Source organism: Triturus cristatus, chromosome 7 (assembly GCF_964204655.1).
Source record: "Triturus cristatus chromosome 7, aTriCri1.1, whole genome shotgun sequence".
In the NCBI taxonomy this organism is placed as follows: domain Eukaryota; kingdom Metazoa; phylum Chordata; class Amphibia; order Caudata; family Salamandridae; genus Triturus; species Triturus cristatus.
The window spans coordinates 1,354,423,547-1,354,436,045 of record NC_140590.1 but is presented as its reverse complement, the minus strand read 5'-3'; the positions used below and the strand labels follow the sequence as shown (position 1 = coordinate 1,354,436,045).

General features: G+C 48.0%; 1 protein-coding gene across 8 annotated transcripts in view; it reads left to right on the top strand.

Annotated features, from left to right (window-relative positions):
• Positions 1-12,499, top strand: part of RBM39 (RNA binding motif protein 39) — a 564,082-nt gene that overhangs the window by 242,122 nt on the left and 309,461 nt on the right. For all 8 annotated transcript variants that reach the window (XM_085619028.1, XM_085619029.1, XM_085619035.1 and 5 more), the window contains one exon: positions 4,536-4,601. In XM_085619028.1, the coding sequence (XP_085475154.1) occupies positions 4,536-4,601 (66 nt within the window). The remainder of the gene's footprint in view (positions 1-4,535; positions 4,602-12,499) is intronic.

The following is a 12,499-nucleotide window of genomic DNA, read 5'->3' as shown; positions in this document are numbered from 1 at the left end:
TCCATTGACCCTTTAAAAGCCCATCTTTCTAATGTGCTCCAGTTTGCTCTTTCCTTGGCCCAGCAGGGTTGTGCTGTAGCCACGGTTAAGGGCTATTTATCTGCCTTATCGGCTTTTCTATGCCTTCCTTATCAACCGTCACTATTTAAATCTCCGGTTGTTCTGAGGTTTATCAAGGGCCTTACAAACATGTTTCCTCCCACTCCTTTTGTAATGCCACAGTGGGACCTTAATCTTGTTTTAACCTTTCTGATGGGGTCCCCATTTGAGCCTCTACATAGCTGTCCTTTGAGGCTGTTGTCCTTTAAGGTGGTCTTTCTTGTAGCCATAACCTCTGCAAGGAGGGTGAGTGAGCTTCAAGCTCTTAGTTCTAAACCCCCTTTTCTTACATTACATGCTGAAAGGATGGTTATCAGGACCAGAGCTGGTTTCCTGCCAAAAGTTGTTACTCCGTTTCATTTGGGGCAGTCTATTACTCTCCCTGTTTTTTATCCACCTCCTCATCCCTCCAAGGAGGAGGAAAGACTCCATCGCCTGGATCCAAAGAGGTCTGTGAGTTTTTATCTGGACAGGACTAAAGACTTTCGTCTAGATGATCAACTCTTCATTGGCTATGTTGATCATTCAAAAGGAAGAGCAGTGCACAAGGGCACTTTGTCGAGATGGATTATTCTTGCCATCAAGATCTGCTACGCCCTGGCTGGTAAGACCCCTCCTGAGGGTATTAGAGCTCATTCAACTAGAGCGAAATCGTCTACATCTGCTTTGGCCCGGGGTGTTCCTGTGGCAGATATTTGTAAAGCCGTGACTTGGGCCTCCCTCCTTACTTTCGCAAAGCATTATTGCTTGGACTCGGAGATGAGGAGGGAGGGCCACTTCGCACGCTCTGTGTTGCAAGACTTTCTGGTGTAGGAAGGTGGACACCCTCCTCCGGGAGTGGGGACTGCTGTGGAATCTATTCACAAGATGAGGAATCCACAGGCAGATGTATCCATCAGAAGAACAAGTTACTTACCTTCGGTAACGCTTTGTTAGAGGCATATGAGCTGCAGATTATACACTGTGCATAGATCGCCATCTGGTGTTGGGCCCGGATGTTTGCAGTTTGTTTTTGTTCTTTGGAAAGTCTTTAAAAGTCACGAGTTCGGTGACTCCTCCTCTGGTTCGTATTGCGCATGGGCTTCGGCTCCATCCTCCGATTGTTTTTTTCCGCCATCGGGCTCGGATGTAATTCTTCGCGCTCCGGTTCCGAACTCCCCAGTTCACCGATCGACGAAAAAATCCTCGCTCATCGAGCTTCTTCAGATAATAAATCATCTTACTCATATTCTCTTCGGCACTTCTTCGATTCCGGTCGTCGACAGCGGCCTTCAGGCCTATTCCGGCTCCGGTCTCGGCTGATAGAAAGAATTCCCTTCAAGAAGTGCCCTCGATGTGGATCCAAGTTTCCCCACACCGATCTTCATGAGGTGTGCAACCTCTGCCTCTTCCCAAAAAAGACCATTCGAGATCGACGGGCTAGATGCAACATGGCGCACTCCTCGACCTCCGCTCTAGTCAACACCTTCGGGGATGACGTCGAAGCTCCGGGACAGCAGGACATCGAACAGGAGGACGACTACCTCGTCAGTGCTTCCGAGGCCGACGACTCAGATGTGGAGGACATCACTCCGGCGCAGCGGGTCGTTAGTACAATTCCCCCTCCCACGCCGATACCGAAAAAGGCTTCGGTCACACCTTCGCCTCCGGGCCTAGGCAAGACCAAGGACACTGCTCGTCATACCCCACCTTCGGGCCCGGTAAAGAAGCCTATTAAGCCTTCCGGCAGCTCGGGCTCGAGCCAGCCGACCACTGGTGCCGAGAAACCCCCTTCAGCACCGAAGAAAAAATCGGCCTCCACCTCCACACCAAACCCGGCACCGAAGTCTTCGGTGTCGAAACCTGCTCCCCTGGCGCTGACCAAACATCACAAGGCCCCCGGCACCGACACTCCCGTGCCGAGGCCTTCTTCAGCACCGACCAAAAGAACGGAGGTTCCAAGGAAGCACGGCTTCGACAAGCCTTAAAAGCCGTCGGCCCTGAAACCTTCGGCGCCGACCGAACAACCAGTGTCGCAGGAGCTTTTCACACCGGATCCTTTGCAAAAAACACTCACCAAGGATCCAAAGACTGGACACTTGACATTGTCTTCAAAAAAGAGACACTTGGACAAGCCAGCTCCACCTCCACCTCCAAAGAGAAAGGACATTGCTACCTCTCCTTTCAGGGTGCCTTCCCTACCTCCTCCACCCTCTCCACCTCCACCCACTCCACCTCCACCCCCTCCACCTCATCGTTCCCCCACCTTGTCTCCTGTCCCAGACGATTTGGGGGACCCTTATTTTGATCCAGCAGATGTGCCACAATATCCCACCCCTACTGGATCTCCAGACCCATGGGATGATTATAACAATCCGGACATCCCAGATGTCCCACAGGATGACCTTTACCCATCTAGGCCATCCCCACCTGAAGATTCCTTGGGTTTTCACCATTTGTTACAACGGGCGGCACACTACCACGGGGTGGAGTTACATACCAACCCAGTGGAGGAGGATTTTCTCCTAGACACCTTTGACGATACACATAGGTCCACTGCCATTCTACCTATGTTAAAGGGCGTAAATAAACATGCCCCTGAGGTTTTTAACCCCTTCAGCGCGGCGCGGATTTCCAACACCAGATGGCGATCTATGCACAGTGTATAGATCTGCAGCTCTACATGCCAAGAACAGATGCATACTGGTAAGTAGCATATTCCTTCTGGTGGATACAGTATCTGCCTGTGGATTCCTCACTGGCCCACCCGCCTCCCCGTTGTCCACCTTTGTATACCATGAAATAGGTCTTGTTGATATGTTTTTTACACTTTCTTGTACATTTGTAGGAAATACTTGTTTAGCATTCCTTTCCTTTGTATACTATGCATATGTGTTGGTGTATTGTATACTGTGTATACTTTGAGTCTGTCGTTGGTCCACCTGTTCGCCTCGAAGGCATGGAAAAAATGGGTGGAACTGACGTCCTCACGCCGACGTGGGCCTCTTATGGCTCCGGTGACGTCATACGGAGTCGCGAGCGGAGCCGATGCATTATGACGTCGCCCATGTCTACGTGGGGTGCTGGGGAAGAAAAGTTCAGTGGAATGCTGGCGCAGGGGATATTCACAAGGTGAGGAATCCACCGGCAGATACTGTATCCACCAGAAAAAGCGTTACCGAAGGTAAGTAACTTGTTCTTTAATACTTTAATGTTGGTTCTAAAATAAAACTACCATAAATTTTTTATATAAACCATTGGCCTAGAGTTCAGTTATTGAGTGTGTGAGACCATTTGCGGACTGAGTGTGCAACAAATGCTTTGCACTGTCCTCCGATAACTGCCTTACTGCTTGCCCAAGCTACCACTTTAGAGAGTAAGGTTATATAACTTTAGCCTCTGCCAAACCTCTGGGGACTGTGGACTCTGTACACCCTGTACCTATTTGGGAACAGTATATACAGAGCCACTTTCTCACAGATGCATTTTGCTTAAATTCATGTATTATGCAGATCAGACTTCTAAGAGGGCAGAACCTTTATTCCCAGGTATGTTGGCTTTTGCTTTTTAATATACTTTGATTAAAAAAAATGTTTTTTATTTTTTTCAAAATGTTTGTCGGATGGGTTCGCTGAACATATGAATTTTATTTATTTTTTTTAATTTGTTTTTATTGTTTTAGTTAAGAAATAACATCTTGACATCCATATATCAATTCACGAATAATTCCCAAATCCGTCAAGCTCCCCAACAGCCTAGCTAGTGGTGCCTTCCCACCCCTGCTCCCCCCCCCTCCCCTTCCAGTGTGCTCCGCTCCGTATACCATGTTGCAGTCCGCCCAATTCTTATGGGTAGCAGAAAGGTGCCTTCTCTATCGTACGGCCTCCCTCCCCAATTTGCCTGACGCTTCCCTGTCTAGTGCTCTTCCTGGTCTCGCGCTCCCCCCCCCCCCCCCCCCCCCCCCCACACTGCTCCCTGTGATCCGCCATCCAAAAGAGCTGTGTCATCCTGCAAGTCTCTGGCAGGCCTCCGCAGCGCCTCTACCAACGCCTCCCAGGCCCTTGCTCCAGAACATATGAATTTTATGATAAACGTTTTTTGTGTTCTTTTAATTTGATAACTTGGAATCATGCCTGATTTTTATCAAAATAAACTATATAAAAAGAATAGACAATTAGTTGAAACCTAGGCTCAATCTGCATTTCTGAACATATTTGGAAAACAATCAAGCCGATAGAGATTCCAAAGTTTAGCCCAGGATTAAAATAACTTTACTACTATACATGCAATGAAATATTAGAGAAACCTCTTTGCATTTGTAACTGCAGTTTATCATTTGTTGTTATCGACTTAGTTGTATTGTCGCATTATCTCCAATGCTTATTAGGATAGTTGCAATTATTTTTGGCCAAAGATTTGTCAGACTATAGTAGCATTTTGTTTTAATTTATTTTCAGATTGAAAGCATTCAGTTGATGATGGATAGTGAAACTGGGCGTTCCAAAGGATATGGATTCATAACTGTGAGTAATTATATATGTTGTGTATCAGTTTGTTTCCAAACCAACCAATGATCCAGAAGCACTCCTTATAAATTGATTTTAATGGCACACAATACAAATTATTTTTTTTTTATGAAAAAAGATGGACTGTTGCTTCTGTTAAGTCTACTTGAATATTCCTTGCTTCTTGAACATTGGCAGCCTGGATCTGGTAATTTTGTATACATTTACAGTGCCCATAGGTGGCCTGGCTCCACCACTGCACAGGCGCAGGTGTGACATTACTAGAGTCCTGTAGCGGTGCTCCAGTGTGACAGACCCCCACATGCCCCCCTTCGGACTCTGATCCTGTGCTGGCCTCCGTGATTGTTTTTCACATTTTCTTCCAAAACATTTCCAAATTTCTGATTGCAGTGGGTGGTATCTTCCACCAAAAAAACTGGACTAAAACTTTTTGACTAGTGGTTAGCTCCGGAATAGTCTCGGTCTTTCCCCCCTCCTTTTTTTTGTCGTGGGCATCGTTGACCACCCTTTGGTGCGAGGTCCGTCCCTTGTGTGATGTCAGACAGTGCCCTGCAAGTTCCTATGCATGATCATCGAAGAAAAAGAAAGGATCAGCAAAAATCTTAGAAGCAAAACAAATAGGAGTACTTAACAAAGGCACATCGTTCAACCAACATATAACACAAATACTTTGGAATTGGAAATGCCACTGTTTAAATTTGAGGACTCTGACGTTATTCACCAGTTTCCCACAAGATGTTGGTTACCTTTGAAACAATGATAAAAAAAGACTTTGCTGCATTGAATGTTGAATCCACTCGCAGGTTTAATGTTTCTAAAACAGAGCACAACATTTTTAGGAATTTTTCAAAAAACAAACATCTAATTTTCCAACCAGCAGATAAATGTGGCGCTTTGGTCGTCATGAACAAAGATTTTTATTTCAAAAAAGTAGAAGTATTGATGTTTATCGCCCTACTCCTCTGTAGTGTTTTGAAAGAGGTTTATGTTAAAATCACCTGAGATTAAACAGGGTTTGCTTTCATGTTCACTTAGATTGCACACAATCTGGGTCAGATGATCCAATTTAGCCTTTTTCTCTCTGGCATATGTAGAAATAAATACATGGTCAGGCCACACCAACGCAGAGTCAGATATATCAACAAGGTATTCAGAGGGACGGGCTCCGTGCACCAGTCTCTGCGTCCAAGCTGCATCGTGTCTTGGTCACTAGGCGTCACTTCTACTTCGGCTCCTCAACCTTCACGCAACTCCCTCAGAAGTCCCTCCGAAATGGTACCTCGTATTACCACCCCTCATGGGGCCACCATTTGAGCCTTTACATTCATATCAGCTACAGTTTATTTTGGAAAATTGCTTCCTTAGTAGCAATCACTTCACTTTGATAAGTTGGTGAACTCCAGTCATTAACCTTAGAAGAACCATTCTTCAAATTGCACAAAAACAAGGTGGTATTAAGGACAGACCCAAAGTTCCTTCCTAAAGTTGCCTCCCCTTTTCATAAGAATCAGTATATTGAACTTTCTGTGTTATTTCAACATCCTGAATCTGCAGCATAAAGAGCACTTCATACTTTAGATGTCAAAATAGCTTTAATGTATTCTAATGACAGGACTAAAGCATTCACAAAGACAAAGCAATTATTTGTTGCTTTTACACCTCCATACACTGATAAACCAATGTGTAAATGTGAGAAAGTGGGTTTCTGTTGCAGTAACACCCCCTTTTTTTTGCCTAATAGCTGATGCACTTTTCCTTGTTGTGCCCTGGGCTCCTGCCAATCAGGTGCCCAGGGCCTATGTTCCTTCCTTAAAACACACAAACTCCCAATTGGCAAACCCTGGCCACATGTCAGCCCCTGGTAAATGGTACCCTAGGTACCCAGGGCCTTGTGACCAGGGAAGGCCTCTAAGGGCTGCAGCACTCATTGTGCCACCCTTAGAGGCCCTGTACCCTTACACACACACACTGCCTTTGCAGGCTGAGTGTCTGGGTGCAGGACAAAACAAAGAGTCGACATGGCACACATCTCTGTGTGCCATGCCCATCACCTACACTGCCAAGGCATATGTCAGCCACCCCTCTGGCTGGGTGCCTTATGCCTATGGTGTGGGCACAGGAGCAGGAGCCCTGTGCCCCTACAGTACCCAGGTCCATTCCTGGGCACTGTAAGTACAGTGCTGCCTTTTACAAGTACATGGTGCTGAGAGCTCGTCAAACACGAACTCCACAGCACCATAATGGCAACACTGAAGACTGGGAAGTTTGGTATCAAACTTCTCAGCACATTAAACCCACACTGATGCCAGTGTGGGATTTAATGTACTAAGCACCCCAGAGGGCATCTTAGAGATGCCCCCTTACAGCTAACCTACAATCCACGTCTGCTCTGAGGCTGCCCAGGCTGCCACACAGCAGACACGTTGCTGGACCCCTGGGTGGGAGAGCCCCTGCTCTCCCGGGCCTGCAACAATGCACATCCTGGGTGAGGTGAGAAATCTCCTCCCCCAGGATGAGCAAAGGGAAGCTTCAAAGGCATGCCGCCAGTTGGAGTTTCCCCAGGCCACTGCAACCCCCCACTCTGGCAGGAAGCTTGGCCGGAAACCCCATACAAGGACAGGGGATGTGCCAGCCTGCCCACCCCACCCTTCAGGTGGGGGAGGCGAGGTGAAGCACATCTCCGGGCTCTCGCCATCTTGAAGATGGGAGGCCCTACCCTATCAGGATTAGGCTACTGCCCCCCTCCCACAGGAGAGAGGCAGGATAGGGGGTGTACCCACCCCAGGACAAGGACCCATTGGTCCCTGGCCTTCACCTACCTGTAACGCCCCTAAATCTAGTATTTAGGGGCACCCTGAACCTTCCTTCCTCAGATTCCAGATAGAAAACTACAAGAAGAGCAAGAAGAACAAGGACCTGCCCTGCAGCTGCTAAAAAGAGAAGAAGACACCAACTGCTTTGGCCCCAGCCCTACCGGCCTGTCGACTCTCGAACCTGCTCCTGCTCGGCATCTCTTGTTGCCAGCAACCTCAAAAACCCCGGAGGACCTGGCTACCTTTGAACTCTAAAGCCCCTGGGACTCCCATGAGTAGAGGCTCTACTCAGAAACCTATCTCTAACCCCTGGCAGCAGCCCGGAACTGCGAACCCAGCACACTCTGCACCAGCCAAGCCTGGCCAGTGCCGGAGTGAACAAAGACCCTGAGGACGACCCCACGGCGACTGTGACCCCGAGTCCGGCACCCAAGGACCCCCCTCGACATTCCGGAAGAAGTCTGCAGCCTCAGAACAGAGTGCCACCCCAACCGCGATCAACAAGAGGGTAAGATTCCTGACATCAAAAGGCACCCCTGCACCCGGCGCCCTGCGGCCCCCTGTGCCCAATCCCGGGGTACCCACCTAACCTACAACTACCCAACTTACCTCTCGAAGTGGTGGTGGCATCTGAAGCATCCTCGTCCCCGAGCTTGCAGCCTTTTTCCAAACCAGAACATTCCCATTGACTTCCATTGAGCGCCCGAAGGCTCAAAAGCACCCTGCACCCAGCCGCCCGAGTGGCCCTGGCAGTGCACTCTCTACACTAACCTACGTCCCCACTTGCCCTGAGTAAGTGACCAGGAGCCCAGCTCCCACAGCCGCGTGGCTTGCCAGACAGCAGCCACCAACCAAGGCCCACCTATCCCTCATAGGATAACATTGGGCCTAACTCTCTCTGCACCCGGCCGTCCTGAAACCGCTGAGGGTGAACCAACTGTACCTACCTGACACTGGGGGACCCCTGAGTCTATGCCCGGAATTTCAACTCTGCCAGTCGGGTACTTACCCTTAAACCGCTAACTTCATTTTCCTCATAGGGTAACATTGACTGGCTTTTTCTTCAAAAATCTTCTAAGTGTGAACTTATCAAAACTGCAAATATTCACTAAAAATCAGCCAAGTGACAAAAACGAATTTACTCACCTGCTCTTAGGTGAGCTCCCAGTGCTGGATCTTGGTGCCCAGCCCTGACTCTGAAAAGTGTCCACAACTGTACTAACCTCTAACTCATTTTTCTCCCATAGGAAGCCATTGTCTGCTTTTCTGTGAAATTTCTTCTAAGTGTCTATTTTTGCAAAATTGAAATATTCTTTTAAAATCGTACCATTTCTGCAAACAAAATTACTTACCTGTTTCTGATAAGGACCCCAGTCCTGGGTCTAGGTACCCAGTCCTGGATTACTAAAGTAACGATAAAGTACTCTACCTGCAATTTGAATTTCTTGCCATAGATCTATTGAATGTTTTCTTTGAAATATTTTCTAAGTGCTAACTTTTGAAATAGCTAAATATTATTTAAAAATCATTACAGTTATTAAGTCGACTTTCATCACTTGATTCTGAGTACTGACCCAGAGCTGGATCTAGGAGCCAGACCTGGAATTTCAAAAGTAATCTGAAAAGTAATTTATTACAAGATAACCTGAATTTACCATTGAGCTCAATGCATTGTTATGTTTAGGAAATAGGATTGTTTATTGCAACCAACTGTGACTGTTTACAAAAATCCATTGCTTATTGCAAAAGTATTTATATTCAATCTCTGATTCTGAGAAAAGTATATTTGTATTCCCTTTGTGGTTCTAAAAATAAAACAAGCATATATTTTATATATATAAACCATTGGCCTAGAGTTCAGTTATTGAGTGTGTGAAACCATTTGCTGACTGAGTGTGTACAATAAATGCTTTACACTGTCCTCAGGTACTGCCTTACTGCTCGACCAAGCTACCACTTTTGAGAGTAAGGTCATACCTAACTTTGACCTCTATCAGCCTCTGGGGGACTGTGGACTCTGTACACCCTGTACCCATTAGGGAACAGTATATACAGAGCCACTTTCTCACAGTAAAATGTTTTATTGCCAGATGGCTATTTAAATGCATCCAAACATGCAATGCAAAAGCTAAAATACAACTAACAGTTAATTCTAAAGTCTGCTCACATCGAAAGATTGGGGCTTCTATAGCATTTTAGGGAACATTTCTATTGATAATCTGTAAAGTAGCAAACAGTTCGCATTCACAAAACATTGTGTGGATTTGGGAGCATACCAACAATCCAATGTTGGACCGGCAGTACTGTATTTCAATCATCTCCAATTCCCACAGGCTAGCCACCGCTTTAGAAGTGGGACTACTTTACAGTCTATGAAAATCAAGTGTTTCTGATGGATATATCTGCCAGTGGATTCCTCACCTTGTGAATGTCCCCTGCGCCAGCAACATTCGGAAAATTTTGTAGCAGTCCACGCCGATGAGGTCGAAGATGTCACAGAGACACGGCTCTGCTCACGTCAACGGCTCCATAAGAAGACCTCGTCGGCGTGATGACGTCAGTTCCCTTTTTTCCGCGCCGGATTTCGGGAATCTCTCTGTAGCTATTCTTAATACTTTGTTTTCTGCTGGTTTCTCTTTGTCTTCTTCGTTGACATTTTCGCTGAAGTCTGGATTCAAGTCTTGTCGAGAATGTGGGAAACACATGTCGAAAACGGATCCGCATGACGACTGCGTCTGGTGCCTGTCATCGGACCATGATGTGGAAGGATGCTCTTGCTGCCGCAAGATGAGCTCCAAGGCTCTTAAGGAAAAGGAAGCGAAGTTCTTTATTGCCAAGATGAGGAAAGAAAAAGAGGCCGGAAGAATTCTAGGTCAAGATCGAGGTCTGCGTCTAAGTCGACTTCGGGGCATGCTTCTAAATCTAGGAAGCACAAGAAAAAGAGGAGGCATTCATCTCGACGTCACTCGGATAGGGATGCGGCTCAGAGATCGACGTCGCCCTTCCGACGCCCTAAGGACTTTGTGTCTCCCTCGCCCGTTTTGGATTCACCTATTGGCCTGTCGTCACCTGTGGCTTCACCGAAACATTCTCCGGCTCTGGGCCCGGCTCCATTTCCGATGCCGGCTCCGGCTTCGTCCCCTGTTCCGGTTGAGGAGCTTCAAGCTCCGGGAGAGCCTTCGGCTCCGCTGATTCCACCGTCCACGCCGGTTGGCCCGACTCCGGTGATGCCTGAACAGTATCCTGCGTTTCCAGGAGCAGGTCAGGACCCTACGCATTATCTTAATGCGATGTATGGAGTTTTCTCCAGAGCCATGTACCCCTCTGGTGCACCATCGGGTCCTATGGCCTTCAGTTTGGGAGTTCCCCAAGCCTATCCTCAGGCTCCCTTCATGCCGTTATTTCCGGCGACGCCGTCTTGGCTTCTACCGGCGCCGAGGACATCGATGCCACTCCCTTCTTCACCGGCGCCGACTCGACATCGTTCGACGCCGGCTGGTCCATCTGATCCGCGCTCGGCCCCGGCACCGTCTGTTTCGGTCACGGCGCCGCCGACTCCAGTTAAGTAGAGGAAGGGGAGCTCATGGAATCGGACGATGTTTTTGAGGAGTTGAAGGGGGCTAGTTGCCTGGACTTATCACCTGAATGGGAGATTACTCCTTCTTCTGACCTTCCTTCCAAAGATGTAGCTCCATACCATGCCGTTATAAAGAAGGCAGCTGAACTTTTAGATCTACAATTGCCTTCTGCAGAGTTCAAGCCCAACATCTTAACAGAAGTTCTGCATTCTCCATCTGCTGTTTCAGAGTATTTACTCCCTTTTAATGGCACCATTATAGAGCCAGTAATGGAGGTGTGGCATAAGCCCTTTTCTGCTCCGGCAGTCTCTAAAGTTATTGCCAGGAGGTATAGGGCAGCTCCAGGGGACCCAGACTTTTTAACATCTCACCCATCTCCGGAGAGTCTGGTGGTTCAGGCTGCCTGTTCCAAGAGATCATCTGGTTCTTTTCCTCAAGTCCCGAGTAACAGGGAGGCGAAGAAACTGGATCAGTCGGCCAAGAAGGTCTTCTCTTCTGCCAGCATGGCCCTTAAGTCGACGAATGCCACCTGTCTTTTGGGCCGGTATATACATGCACTTATGGACTCAGCAAAGCAGCTGGGCCCCTAAGCTGTCTGAAGAGGATAGGATAGGTTTCAATGAGGTCCTTTCGGATACCCAAGCGGCGGCACGTCAGGTGATGCAAAGTGGCTTGGACACAGCTGACTGGGTTGCAAGAGTGAAGGGGACTTCTGTTGCCACCAGGAGGAGTGCGTGGCTTAAATCTTCGGAATTCTCCCCTGATGGTCAGTCAACGCTATTGGACTTGCCTTTTGATGGCTCCGAACTCTTTGGCAAGAAAGCGGATGCTGCACTTGAACGAGTTAGAGAGTAAGGCCACGTCTAAATCTTTGGGCCTTCAATCTCAGTCAAGTGGTTCGTTTAAGAGGTATGGGGCTTCGGAAGGTCAACCTTTCGTTCTTACAGGCAGCAGCAGCAACAGCAACAAGGCACTCTGTATAAGAGCTACAGAGGCAAACTCGGGGGTCGCTCTGGAGGTCGGCAGCTCTCCTCCTCTTCCTCAGCCCCTCCCACCATCGCAAAGCAGCCCTAGATCCACCATTCTGGATTATGTTGGTCCTGTGGGGGGCCGGCATACCCATTTTCTACAAGATTGGGAATTGGTTACTGCAGACCTTTGGGTTCTAGATCTTGTAGAAAATGGTTACGCTCTTCCCTTTCGGGAATTTCCTCCAAATTACCCTTGTCAAGGAGCCCGCTCGGAGGACCACTGTCTTCTCCTGCAGGAGGAAGTCCTGACGTTACTAAGAAAAGGTGCGATAGAGGTGGTTCCAGAGCAGGAGAGTGGTCAGGGATGCTACTCCCGATATTTCCTGATTCCGAAAAAGGACGGCAGATTGCGTCTGATATTGGACCTCAGGATCTTGAATCTTTATCTGAAGCAAGAGAAGTTCAAGATGCTCACCCTTGCGCAGGTTCTTCAGGCGCTGAATCAGGAGAACTGGATGGTGTCGATCGACTTG